General features: G+C 43.5%; 1 protein-coding gene across 6 annotated transcripts in view; it reads right to left on the bottom strand.

Annotated features, from left to right (window-relative positions):
• Positions 1 to 12177, bottom strand: part of TRIM2 (tripartite motif containing 2) — a 186050-nt gene that overhangs the window by 130417 nt on the left and 43456 nt on the right. For 3 of the 6 annotated variants that reach the window (XR_001902954.2, XM_003899275.4, XM_009207709.3), the window contains exon 1: positions 4124 to 4265. The exons of 1 other annotated variant lie outside the window; for it this stretch is intronic. Coding sequence is in view for 3 of the 5 variants with exons in the window: in XM_003899275.4 (XP_003899324.1) it covers positions 4124 to 4153 (30 nt within the window). In the remaining 2 variants the exon portion in view is untranslated. Of the gene's footprint in view, positions 1 to 4123; positions 4266 to 12177 lie in introns of those variants that run through there. 2 more of the 6 variants (XM_009207710.4, XM_021938874.2) reach the window with 2 other exon arrangements.

Here is a 12177-nt window from a genome sequence, read left to right on the forward strand (position 1 = left end):
CTAGCTTTCCATTCTCATCATAGCCCGATAAGGCAGACAATATCGTTCCCATTTTCAGGTGACGAAAACAAGAACTGGAGAGGGTGAGTGACTTGCCCAAGGTCACTAGCAGTCAACCAGTAGACCTGGGACTCGAGTTCAGCTCTGTTTGACCTATGTTCTGGTCTTGACACATCTATGGGATATTATATTTTTCATATAATTTACTATGAAAATTTTAGATAAACACAAATTTTAGATAAATGAGTTTCAGATTTGTTATTTACTACATAATAAAATGTATTATAATTTTAGATAAAGAAATTTATCTAAAATTGTGTAATTTCTTTGTGTGAGAAATTACACAAATTTCTTCTTGTGTCAAGTAACCAACTTGAATGTATCATTACCTCCTGTGAAAATAAAAAGTGTACTTTTCTTTTGAGACGAGGTCTTGCCCAGGCTGGAGTGCACTGGCACAATCATAGCTCACTGCAGCTTCTACCTCCCAGGCTCGAGTGATCCTACTGCCTCAGCCTCCTGAGTAGCTGAGACCACAGGTGTGTACCACCATGCCCGGCTAATTTTTTGTTTATATATTTTAGAGACAAGGTCTTACTATGTTGCCCAGGCTGGTCTTGAACTTTTGGCCTCAAGCGATCCTTCCACCTTGGCCTCCCAAAATGCTGGCATTATAGGTGTGCACCACTGCACCTGGCCAGAAGTGAACTTTTCAAACCACACACAAGACCCATCTATTATTCCTGGATGAGCCTTCAACATGGATAAGCATGATCAATCAGCAAGGAGCTCAAGGGTGATTTCAAACCATGTTTAACTTATGGCTCATGAGTTCCTCTGGGGGAGATTTCCGTCAGATTGAAAGTCATAGAAGCTAGAATGGACTTTGAAGATCATGCCTCAGGAGAGAGGGCAAACCTTTTCCAGAGCCACCTGCTGGCCAGTCCTGGATGGAGACCAGAACGCTGATGTCCAGCCTGCCCTTCTTTCCACTGCACTGCATTCTCTTAGCATTTCCTTTCTCCAATGTCACCAGTAAATCAGAGAGACGTTTGGTAAACTTAGATGGTATTTAGGACTGTCGTTGGATGCTGGCAGCAGTCATGATAAAATAATTAATATTCGCTGAGTATTTGCTGTGCACTGAGTGCTGTATAAGGAACTTTGATGTATGACCACATTTAAACCTCACAATCAAACAGTGAAATGGATTGTCATCCCCATTATTTGGCTGAAGGAATTCAGACTTAGGGAGATTCGGTAACTTGCCCAATAACATACAAGTAAAACAATGAAAGTGAGGTTCGACTCCAGGTTTGTCTGAATCAAAGCTCTTGCTCTTAACTCCTTGTTTTTAAACCCGTGTTCTTTGGCTTCTGCCTCTGTGTGTCATCTGTCCCCCGTCGTCAGTCCCCCATCGGCCACCGCACCACATAGGCCTACCAGTGTGGCTGGCACAGAGAGGTTAGGTAACTTGTACAGAGTTACACAGTAAGTGACCTGAAGTGTGAATCATGAGGAAGGTGTGATATTGTGATTTATAATAAGAAATATGTATTTGGTCTTGTCTCTGCTTCCTGGCACATAGTTCTTAAAACCCTTGCAATTGGCTGGGCATGGGGGCATGCACCTGCAATCCCAGCACTTTGGTAGGCTGAGGCAGGAGGATGGGGAGGATCACTTGAGCCCAAGGGGTGGAGGCTGCAGTGAGCCGTGAGTGATGGTGCCACTGCACTCCAGCCTGGGTGACAGAACAAGACCCTGTCTTAAAATTTAAAAAGAAAGACAGAAAGAAAAACCCTTGGAACGTACAAAGTGATCAAGAGTCTTTTTGTATGCTAATGAGATGATTGACGACTGAGGGCTCCCGGATTGCCTCTGGAGGGGGCTGGTTGCCAGGGGAACCAAGCATGTGATTAGAGAGTTGGAACTTTCAGCCCCTTTCGCCCTACTCTACCCATACACACCCCCTGACCCTGTTTCCAGGGAGCGAAGAGGAGCAGGAGGTTGACTCAATCACTGATGGCCAATGGTTTCATCAATCATGCCTTTGTAATGAGGCCTCCATAAAAACCCAAAGGAACGGGTCTGGAGGGCTTCTGGAGAGCTGAACATATGGAGATGCTGGGAGAGTGGTGCTCAGAGAGGGCATGGAAGCTCCAAGACCCTCCCTAGCCATCTCTTCACCTGGCTGTATGTATTCATTTGTCTGTATCCTTTGTAATACTCTTTATAATAAACCGGTAAATGGAATTAAGTGTTTCCCTGAGTTCCATGAGTCATGCTAACAGAAGACTGACCCCAAGAAGCCAATCTCTGATTTACAGCACAAAGTTAGAAAAAGTTACACAGCTTGTAATCTAAGAAGGATGGTAAGAACTTCTCATGGATAGCCAGCTGGTCAGAAGCACAGGTGACAACCTTCAGCTTGCAACTGGCCTCTGAGGTCGAGGCAGCCAGGTAGGACTGAGACCTTAAACCTCGGGGTCTGCGCTCACTGCAGTTAGTGTCAGAAGTGAGTTACACTGTAGGACACCTAGTTAGGTGGGAAGGTGAGAATGTACCGACCTAACCAAACGGGATTTGTGAGGCCTGCGGTGGGCCTGGAGGGTGAATGATGCACACCTGTCCTTTCCCTTTGGAGCCTCCACCCCACCTGGGAGAGTCAAAAGTTCACTGGCAGAGTCAGAAGGTCCATTCCTTGTCAGGACCTCCACGTGGGGTGACTCATCCCTCTCCAGGGCTCTACGACCACTCCCCACTCCGCGAGACCTTGGCCTCACTTAGAGACCGCTGTTTTCATACAATGGGTTCAAGCATTCATGTTGCCTGGGGTCAAATTCATTCGAAAAATACCCTTTGTATTCTGACTTAATACCTCCAGGAGCCACAAACAGCATGGTGGCTTTAAACAAGGTGTACCTAGATAATACATACAAGTTGTGGGAATTTGGAGAGGTGGGGAGACTTTCAAAGCTCTAGATGTATTAGAGTCCCATAGTTCACCTTTAGCTTTATCTAAAAATTAAACCTCACCTTTTCATTTTATCAGGCTCCTGTCGATAACTAACACAGACCGAAAGTTCACCGACTCCACACCAATGAGGCTCACCAGAAACTTATCTGATCAAAGCTGCCATAGGTGATTCTTTTGTTCACAGGAGGAGGAGGAGGAGGAGGACTTTCTAAAGCAATTCCCAGGACTCAAGTTGTTGCAGCCCCCTCCCCACCCTGCAGGTCGTAATGATAGCACAACCCCTTCCTTGCCCTCTGCGCACTGAGGACAAGGCAGTGAGGTGCCTCCCTGAGCACCAAACCGGCCAGCCAAGAAGATAAAGCAGGCACCAAAGACCGGTGCCTGAGTGGTTTTCCATCCTCACCCATTCACACCCCAGAAACCAGCAAGTACCCGGACGTGTGGCTGGCTGAGCCCACGTCAGGCTTCACCCCTGACTCACACGGCGTCCCCAGGCTCTGCTGACTTCTCACTTGGGTAGTCAAGGACAAACGCTCTATTCGCCTGGGGCTATTCCTTCATTCCACAGCCCAACGGCAGAAGGGACACAGTACCCTTTGAGCACTTTTATGGGGCAGTAAAACTTTACAGCCTCCTGTCTGCTCTAAACCGTTCCCACATTTCTGAATAGACGTATTTATAACATGCAAGACTACTACGGTTTGCCCTTTGAAAATACTAGCAGATATTAAGTCCTTTCAAAGGGAGTCGACTGAGTTACATTGGCTAGCAGCTGGCTTACAGAAACCCCGGAGAGGCGCAGCTGAGCTCCTGACTGTGACTAGCTATGTTAGGAAATAAAACAGCATTTGAGTCTCACAACATCACTGGAACTGGTCTTATGCTTTGCCACATTCATGTTGCTTTGGTGTCAAATCCAGCTGTGTCTCTCCCACGATTTTTTGCTTCCTTACTCCCTTCCTGCCTGGGTTGACAGAGCTCACTGTGAGCTTTGTCAGCAAATCCCAGTCTTTTCCTTCCATCTTCAGCAGGCAAAAACTTAAAACCAGGAAAAAGTAGCAACTCAATCCCAACTTGTTTCTCCCAGCCCCGGATTAACCAGCTGGCCCAGAAAAAGAATTATCACACACTGAGAAGTGTCCTTACCTGCGTTCCATAACGGCCACTCCTGTGCATCGAAGACCAGAGCCAGCCTCCTCCAGTCTGGGGACTCAGCTCCCCACAGCTCGCAGACAATTGGGCCCATTATAGTCATCAAGCTGCCGAGTTAAAGGGTGGCCCTTACTAAAATATAAACAGCTAGTCAGCACAAGCCAAAGGGGCGGGGCTGCAGTATCAGGGGACAATGAGAGCCAATGAGCAGCCATGGGCAGCCACTTTGGGCTCTGTTTGCTTAAGATATTGTGTTTCATTCCAAAGTAGGGGACGCGGGAGTGAGGAACACTGAAGAGTAAGGGCTGAGTTCTCATCTTTACAGCCCCCAGTAGGAAAAGCATCCAAGTTGAAAAGTTTAAATCACTGCCCACAGAAGACCAATTTCAGGAAAGTGTTTGTAGACTGCACACATAATAATATGTATTTTTAAAGCCACAGACATTTATGTTACATTAGATATCTGTTGTCTTCTGGGGTTAATAAATGCAGTATTCATGAGGTCAACAGGAGTTTTTCAACCAAAGAACAAATGCCAAGAAAGTTAGTTTGATGACACGCTTATTTTATTGAACATACTATCTGATCAGAAGCACTCACCTCATCTACAGAGCAAACGCTTGTTTGATTGGTACATCTTTATTTTATTTATTTATTTATTTATTTATTTATTGAGATGGAGTCTCGCTCTGTCGCCCAGACTGGAGTGCAGTGGCACAATCTCCTCTCACTGCAACTGCAGGCTCCTGGGTTCAAGTGATTCTCCTGCCTCAGCCTCCTGAGTAGCTGGAATTACAGACATGTATCACCACGCCTGGTAAGTTTTCGTATTTTTAGTAGAGATGGGGTTTCGCCATGTTGGCCAGGCTGGTCTTGAACTCCTGGCCTCAAGTGATCCGCCCACCTTGGCCTCCCAAAGTGCTGGGATTACAGGAGTGTGCCACCGCGCCTACTTTTTTTTTTTTTTTTTGAGACAGAGTCTTGCTGTGTTGCCCAGGCTGGAGTGCAGGGGTGTGATCTTGGCTCACTGCAAGATTGGTATATCTTTAGGACCCAGAGAAATGGACTTATTGTATGCCCAAGTCAGCAAAATGACTCACATTTGATGTGTCTATGTTCTTCGTGTGTGTGTGTGTGTGTGTGTGTGTGTATGTGTGTAGAGATGGGGGTCTCACTATATCACCCAAGGTGGAGTGCTGTGGCTATTCACAGGCACAATCATTGTGCACTGTAACCTCAAACTGCTGGGCTCAGGTCATCCTCCTGCCTCAGTCTCCCTAGTAGCTGGGATTACAGGCTTGCACCTGTAATCATGCCGGACCATGAGCATTTAATTTGATCAAACATATCAGAAGTTCAGTATATTTGGAAGAAGGCAGGAGAGCCATGGCTTCTTTCTGTCCCCCAAACTTAACTAAATTCCACTTTTTTTTTTTTTTTTTTTGAGACAGAGTCTCTCTCTGTTGCCCAGGCTTGAGTGCAGAGGCACAATCTCTGCTCACTACAACCTCCATCTCCCAGGTTCAAGTGATTCTTGTGCCTCAGCCTCCTGAGTAGTTGGGACTACAGGTGCGCACGACCACGCCCAGCTAATTTTTGTATTTTTAGTAGAGATAGGGTTTCACCATGTTGACCAGGATGGTCCTGATCTCTTGACCTCGTGATCTGCCCGCCTTGGCCTCCCAAAGTGTTGGGATTACAGGCGTGAGCCATCGCGTCTGGCCTTAAATTCTGCTTTTAAAGCTACTACACCAGCTTCACCTTCCAATATCCTTTGATAATAACTAAGAACCAGAAAATAAACCGTAGGGCTTTTTTTCCTTAAATAATTTCTTCTTTTTTTTTTTTTTGAGACGGAGTCTCGCTCTGTTGCCCAGGCTGGACTGCAGTGGCGTGATCTCAGCTCACTGCAAGCTCTGCCTCCTGGGTTCACACTATTCTCCTGCCTCAACCTCCCAAGTTGCTGGGACTACAGGCGCACGATGCCATGCCCGGCTAATTTTTTGTAATTTTTTTTTTTAAGTAGAGACGGGTTTCACCATGTTAGCCAGGATGGTCTCGATCTCCTGACCTCGTGATCCACCTGCCTTGACCTCCCAAAGTGCTGGGATTACAGGCGTGAGCCACCATGCCAGACCGCCTTATATAATTTCTAAATAATACACTGAAGTAAAAATAAAGTTAAGAGCTGTTTGGTTGATTGTGTGGCATTGCATAAATTATAGGCATACAAACTGTGAAAAGTACAGTCATTACATTTGGAATAGTTTCATCATTTATAAAGTGATATAGTAGTTATCAAAATGAACACAGTAGTTGTCAAAATGAATTATCAGAGAAAAATGTTGAAATGTATTTATATTCCACAAAGTTTTTCTTAAGCCCTTCTGATGTGATTATAAAAACAATAATCCCCAAAAGCCGTCCTTTCTAATCTACGTTAGTTTGAAAATGTTTATGATTCTGCCACTGGTGTTTAATTTGTATTAAAGTCAACTTCCTCCAGAACCTTTTTAAAATGATGTATGAGGCTCCTTCTGGCCCTGTGTCCTTCTAATTATTCCAAAAGAACTGTTACATCTATACTTTCACAGCTTTGACTTTAAGGTACAGGTTACCTCCTTGAAAGAATCTAGTTTTCTTCTGAAGTGTATGAACCCAGAAAATCTGAGACAGCTCTCAGTTAACTTAGAAAGTTTATTTTTCCAAGGTTGAGGACGTGCCCGTGACACAGCCTTCACAAGTATTAGGATCCTGTCATTTTAAAAAGCTTTAGGACACCATGAGCAGCCAAAGGAAAAAATCGATGAACTGGACTTCATTAAAATTTTATTTTTCCTTCCTTCCTTCCTTCCCTCTTCCCTTCCTTCCTTCCTTCCTTCCTTCCTTCCTTCCTTCCTTCCTTCCTTCTCTCTCTCTCTTTCTCTCTCTCTCTCTTTCTTTCTTTCCTTCTTTAAAATTTCCTTCCTTCCTTTCTTCCTTCTCTTTCCTTCCTTCCTTCCTTCCTTCTCCTTCCTTGACAAAGTCCTATTCTGTTACCCAGGCTGGAGTGCAGTGGCCAGATCATAGCTTCATAGCTCACTGCAGCTTTGACCTTCCGTCCTCAAACTATCTTCCTGCTTGGGCCTCCCAAAGTGCTGAGATCACAGACATGAACCACAGCACATAACCAAAATTAAGACCTTTTGTGCTTCAAAGGATATTATCAAGAAAGCGAAAAGACAGTCTATAGAATGGGTGAAAATATTTGCAAATAATATATCTGATAAGGTTCTAGTATCCAGGATATGTTTTTAATACTCCTGCAATTCAACAACAAAAAGACAAACAACTCAACCTAAAGATGGGCAAAAGTCTTAAATAGATATTTCCCCAAGAATAAAACATAAATGTCCAAAAAACACATGAAAAGATGCTCAACATTAGTCATTAGGGAAGTGCAAATCAAAAACACAATGAGGCTGGGGCGCAGTGGCTCACGCCTGTAATCCCAGCACTTTCCAAGGTGAGTGGATCATCTAAGGTCAGAAGTTCGAGACCAGCCTGGCCAACATGGCAAAACTCTGCCTCTACTAAAAATACAAAAACTTGCCAGGCGTGGTGGTGCATGCCTGTAATCCCAGCTACTTGGTAGGCTGAGGAAGGAGAATTGCTTGAAACCAGGAGGTGGAGGTTGCAGTGAGCTGACATCATGCCACTGCACTCCAGCCTGGGCAACAGAGCAAGACTATGTCTCAGAAGGAAAAAAACAAAACAAAAAACCAAATGAGTCCAGGCGTGGTGGCTCACACCTGTAATCCCAGGAATTTGGGAGGCTAAAGTGGGAGGATCACTTGAGCCCAGGAGTTAGAGATTAGCCTGGGCAACATGGTGAGACCCCGTCTCTATTAAAAAATAATAACAGTAAAGAAAAAAAGAAAAAAACCACAATGAAGTGCCACTTTGCACCTCTCTCTATATATATATGTATTATATATATGTATTATATATAATACATATATATATAAAGGAAGAAAACGAGTGTTGAGGAGGATGTAGAGAAACGAGAACCCTTGTACATTGCTGGTGGAATGTAAAATGGTTCAGCTGCTGTGGGAAACAGCTCTACAGTTCCTCAAAAAGCTAAACATAGAATTACCATATGACCAAGCAATTCTACTTCTGGATAGATACCCAAAACAATTGAAAATGGGGGCTCAAACAAATACGTGTACATCCCATATTCATAGCAGCACTATTCACAAGAGCTAAAGGATGGAAACAGCCCAAATGTCCATCAAAAAATGAATGGATGAACACTTGTGGTATATATATACAATGGAATATTTTTCAGCCATAAAAAGAAATGGAGTTCTACAACAAAGATGAATCCCTAAAACATTATGCTAAGTGAAAGGAGCCAGACACAAAAGGTTGTATGTTGTATGATTATGGGCAACATAGAGAGACTCCCTTTTCTAAAACAATTTTTAAAAGTAGCTCGCCAGCTGAGCATGGTGCCTCACTCCTGTAATCCCAGCACTTTGGGAGGTCGATCACTTGAGGTAAGGAGTTCAAGACCAACCTGGCCAACACGGAGAAACCCCATCTTTACTAAAAATACAAAAATTAGCTGCACGTGGTGGCAGTGCCTGTAATCCCAGCTACTCAGGAGGCTGAGGCAGGAGAATCGCTTGAACTCAGGAAGTGGAGGTTACAGTGAGCCAAGATCATACCACTGCATTCCAGCCTGGGCAACAGAGTGAGACTCCACCTCAAAAAAAAAGCCCAGGTTGAAGTTAGCTGGCCATGGTGGCCTGCCTGTAGTCCCAGCTACTCCAGAGGCTGAGGCAGGAGGATCACTTGAGAACAAGAATTTGAGGCTTCAATGAGCTATGACGGTGCCACTACACTTCAACCTGGGCAACAGAGCAAGACCTTGCCTCTAAAAAAATATAATAAAAATAAAAAATAAATAAATAAAAATAGGATTTATTAAATGAATTCATCCATTATACTTATGCATCACTCAGCATCTATTAAGCTCCAGGCACTGTGGGGCAGGTGGGTGCCAGTAGATCTGCTTACACCCTTTCTACGGAAGGTAAGAAAGAATGCTGTTTTCCAATGCAAACGACAAAAATGATAACAATAACTAAGATTTATTAAGAAGCATTTTAAATGTCAAAAAGTGTAAGTGTGGAACAGGCACAGGCTGGCAGCAAGTCAGAAAGCCACTCTGCAAGCAAACAGATTTTTCCTAGTATTAATAGATATCATTCCTACCCTCTGTAAGCTCTGAGTATGTAACGACGTGCAGAGTATGTTTGACATTCTCAGTGAGTTTCCTACTTCTTTCAGCATGTATTTCATTAAAAATCAATCAATCAAGAAAAGAGATATTCACAAGTTTTTATCTGGGAAGGACTATATTTGAACTCAGTTCATTTGAACATTGGAAGGTTGAAACAGGAAATGAACTGAGAATGAGGAGGAAGAGGAGACTTTGAAAACATGGAAAGAAGACTTTGCCAAAACTTTCATCAAGAAAACACAACTCTGTAGAGCTGAAACTGTCTGACAAAGCTGTTTCACACATCCCCGGGGCCTATTTCTTTCCTGACCATCATATCACTTAGTATTGGCCTGTTGCTGTTATTTAAAATAATAAACAAAATGATTACAGAGGCAGACGTGTGTTCTTTTAAAAGACGGAGAGATGACATCACTACTTTCTAAATTTCGAACCATTAGATTATGCAATTCAGAAAATTGCTACATGCCCTTTGAGAATGCTCATCATCTAATTAAAATTTTACCCTTGATCCGAAACAGCTACCTCCTAGTCACCCAACTCTTGGCAACCTAAAGCCTCAATTACCCATAAGCAGAGCTTCACCAAACCCTTCTAAAGAGCTGAAGCCCAATTAACTGACTTAGCTCAATACTAAGTACTGCACTCATTATCAAGTCCCTGATTTGCCAACATACAAAACACTTTACCGGGGGAAAAATTAAATTGCTTACTGATTTTTTTAAAAAATGATATACACAAAAAACTATATTCTCATGTCAAGAGACCTTATGAATGGAACTGGATGAAGTCACAACAGAGGCCCTTTGGATAATACATAGATGAATGCTGTATTAGTCCGTTTTTACGCTGCTGATAAAGACATATCCGAGACTGGGAAGAAAAAGAAGTTTAATTTGACTTACAGTTCCACATGGCTGGGGAGGTCTCATAATCATGGTAGAGGGCGAAAGGCACATCTTACATGGTGGCAGCAAGAGAGAATGAGGGGAAGCAAAAGCAGAAACTCTTGATAAATCCATCAGATCTCATGAGACTTATTCACTATCATGAGAATAGCATGGTAAAGACCAACCCCCATGATTCAATTACCTCCCCTTGGGTCCCTCCCACAACATGTGGGACTCCTGGGAGATACAATGCAAGTTGAGATTTGGGTGGGGTCACAGCAAAACCATATCAAATGCTCAGACCTCCTAAGTCTCAGATGATTCTGGAAATCACAAATCTCTAAGCTTAAATTATGTGCTTTAGAATCCTTTAATTTCTTTTTTTAAGTAATAAAAAGAATATTGTTGTAGTCTATTTGGGCTGTTATAACAAAATACCATAAGCTGGGTAGCTTATAAACAACCAGAATTTATGTCCTACAGTTCTGGAGGCTGGAAGTCCAAGATTAAAGTGCTGGCAGATTCCACACTGGCAAGGGCCTGTTTTCTCATTAACAGACAGCTATCTTTTTGCTGCCCTCACAGGGTAGAAGGGTCAAAAGAGCTCTCGGGTCTCTCATTTATTTATTTATTTTTTGAGACAGAGTTTCGCTCTTGTTCCCCAGGCTGGAGTACAGTGGTGCGATCTCGGCTCACTAGAACCTCTGCCTCCTGGGTTCAAGCAATTCTCCTGCCTCAGCCTCCTGAGTAGCTGGGATTACAGGCGCCCGCCACCATGGCTGGCTAACTTTTTGTATTTTTAGTAGAGACGGGGTTTCTCCATGTTGGCCAGGCTGGTCTTGAACTCCTGACCTCAGGGATTCAGGACCTCAGGTAATCCACCTGCCTCAGCCTCCCATAGTGCTGGGGTTACAGGCGTGAGTCACTCGGTCTCTTTTATAAGAGCACTAATCCCATTCATGAGGGTTCTGCACTCATGACCTAATCACCTCCCAAAGGCCCCACTTCCTAAGACCATCACCTTGGGGGCTGGGATTTCAGTGATGGATTAAGGGAGGACGCAAACATTGAGTCCATAGCAGATGCACAGGCAGCATGGCTTGATAAAGAGGGGAGCTAGAGACTCAGCCTTCAGTGACATTGAAGGACTTTGTATATAGAAGGAATGAAAGCTACAGTCTTTCTTGGCTTTGATAAGGCTTTTGATTTTGTTTTGCTTAGCTGTTTCTCAGTGCATTGCAAATTATGGATAAAAAATGCTCTTAGGTTAGCTCACAACCGTTAAAGAGGTGAAAAGTTCTAAACTCATTCCATTAAACTTACTAACTATGTGGAAGCTCCATATTTATTATTCTGCATGATTTCTTAGTATTTCTTCGTATTTCTTTGAGAAAGAAAGTGGTGGCAAGGCCTAAAGTCAGTTTCATATGTAGTCATGCAGTGAAGAACCATACATCAACACAGTGTGGACTTCTGTTTTTCCAAACATGCCAATAGGTTTTTAATAAGTCTCCTACAGTTTTTTGCTCTGTCTCCATATGACCAATGGCCCACACATGCAAAAGGATGCCTAAAGTTAGGCTGAAGCCATGGAACAAAGAACAATAAATTGGCTTCAATGGTGGATCAAGCAATGGCCTGGAACCCTTTGCTCATCTCCAACCCTTTGAGGTAAACCATGACTAATTTTAACACCACTAAGGTTTTCCATTTGTTGGGAGAGATCGTAAAGGGATTTGCTGAAAACCTAGTTCAGAATTAATCCCAGGAGCCATACAAAGACTTTCTCACACCGTTGCCCAAGATCCAAGACTGATGCAACATTTCATCAACAACCCTGATGGAAGAAAATGTACCATTAATTT

The sequence above is a fragment of the Papio anubis genome, chromosome 3, assembly GCF_008728515.1.
Source record: "Papio anubis isolate 15944 chromosome 3, Panubis1.0, whole genome shotgun sequence".
In the NCBI taxonomy this organism is placed as follows: Eukaryota; Metazoa; Chordata; class Mammalia; order Primates; family Cercopithecidae; genus Papio; species Papio anubis.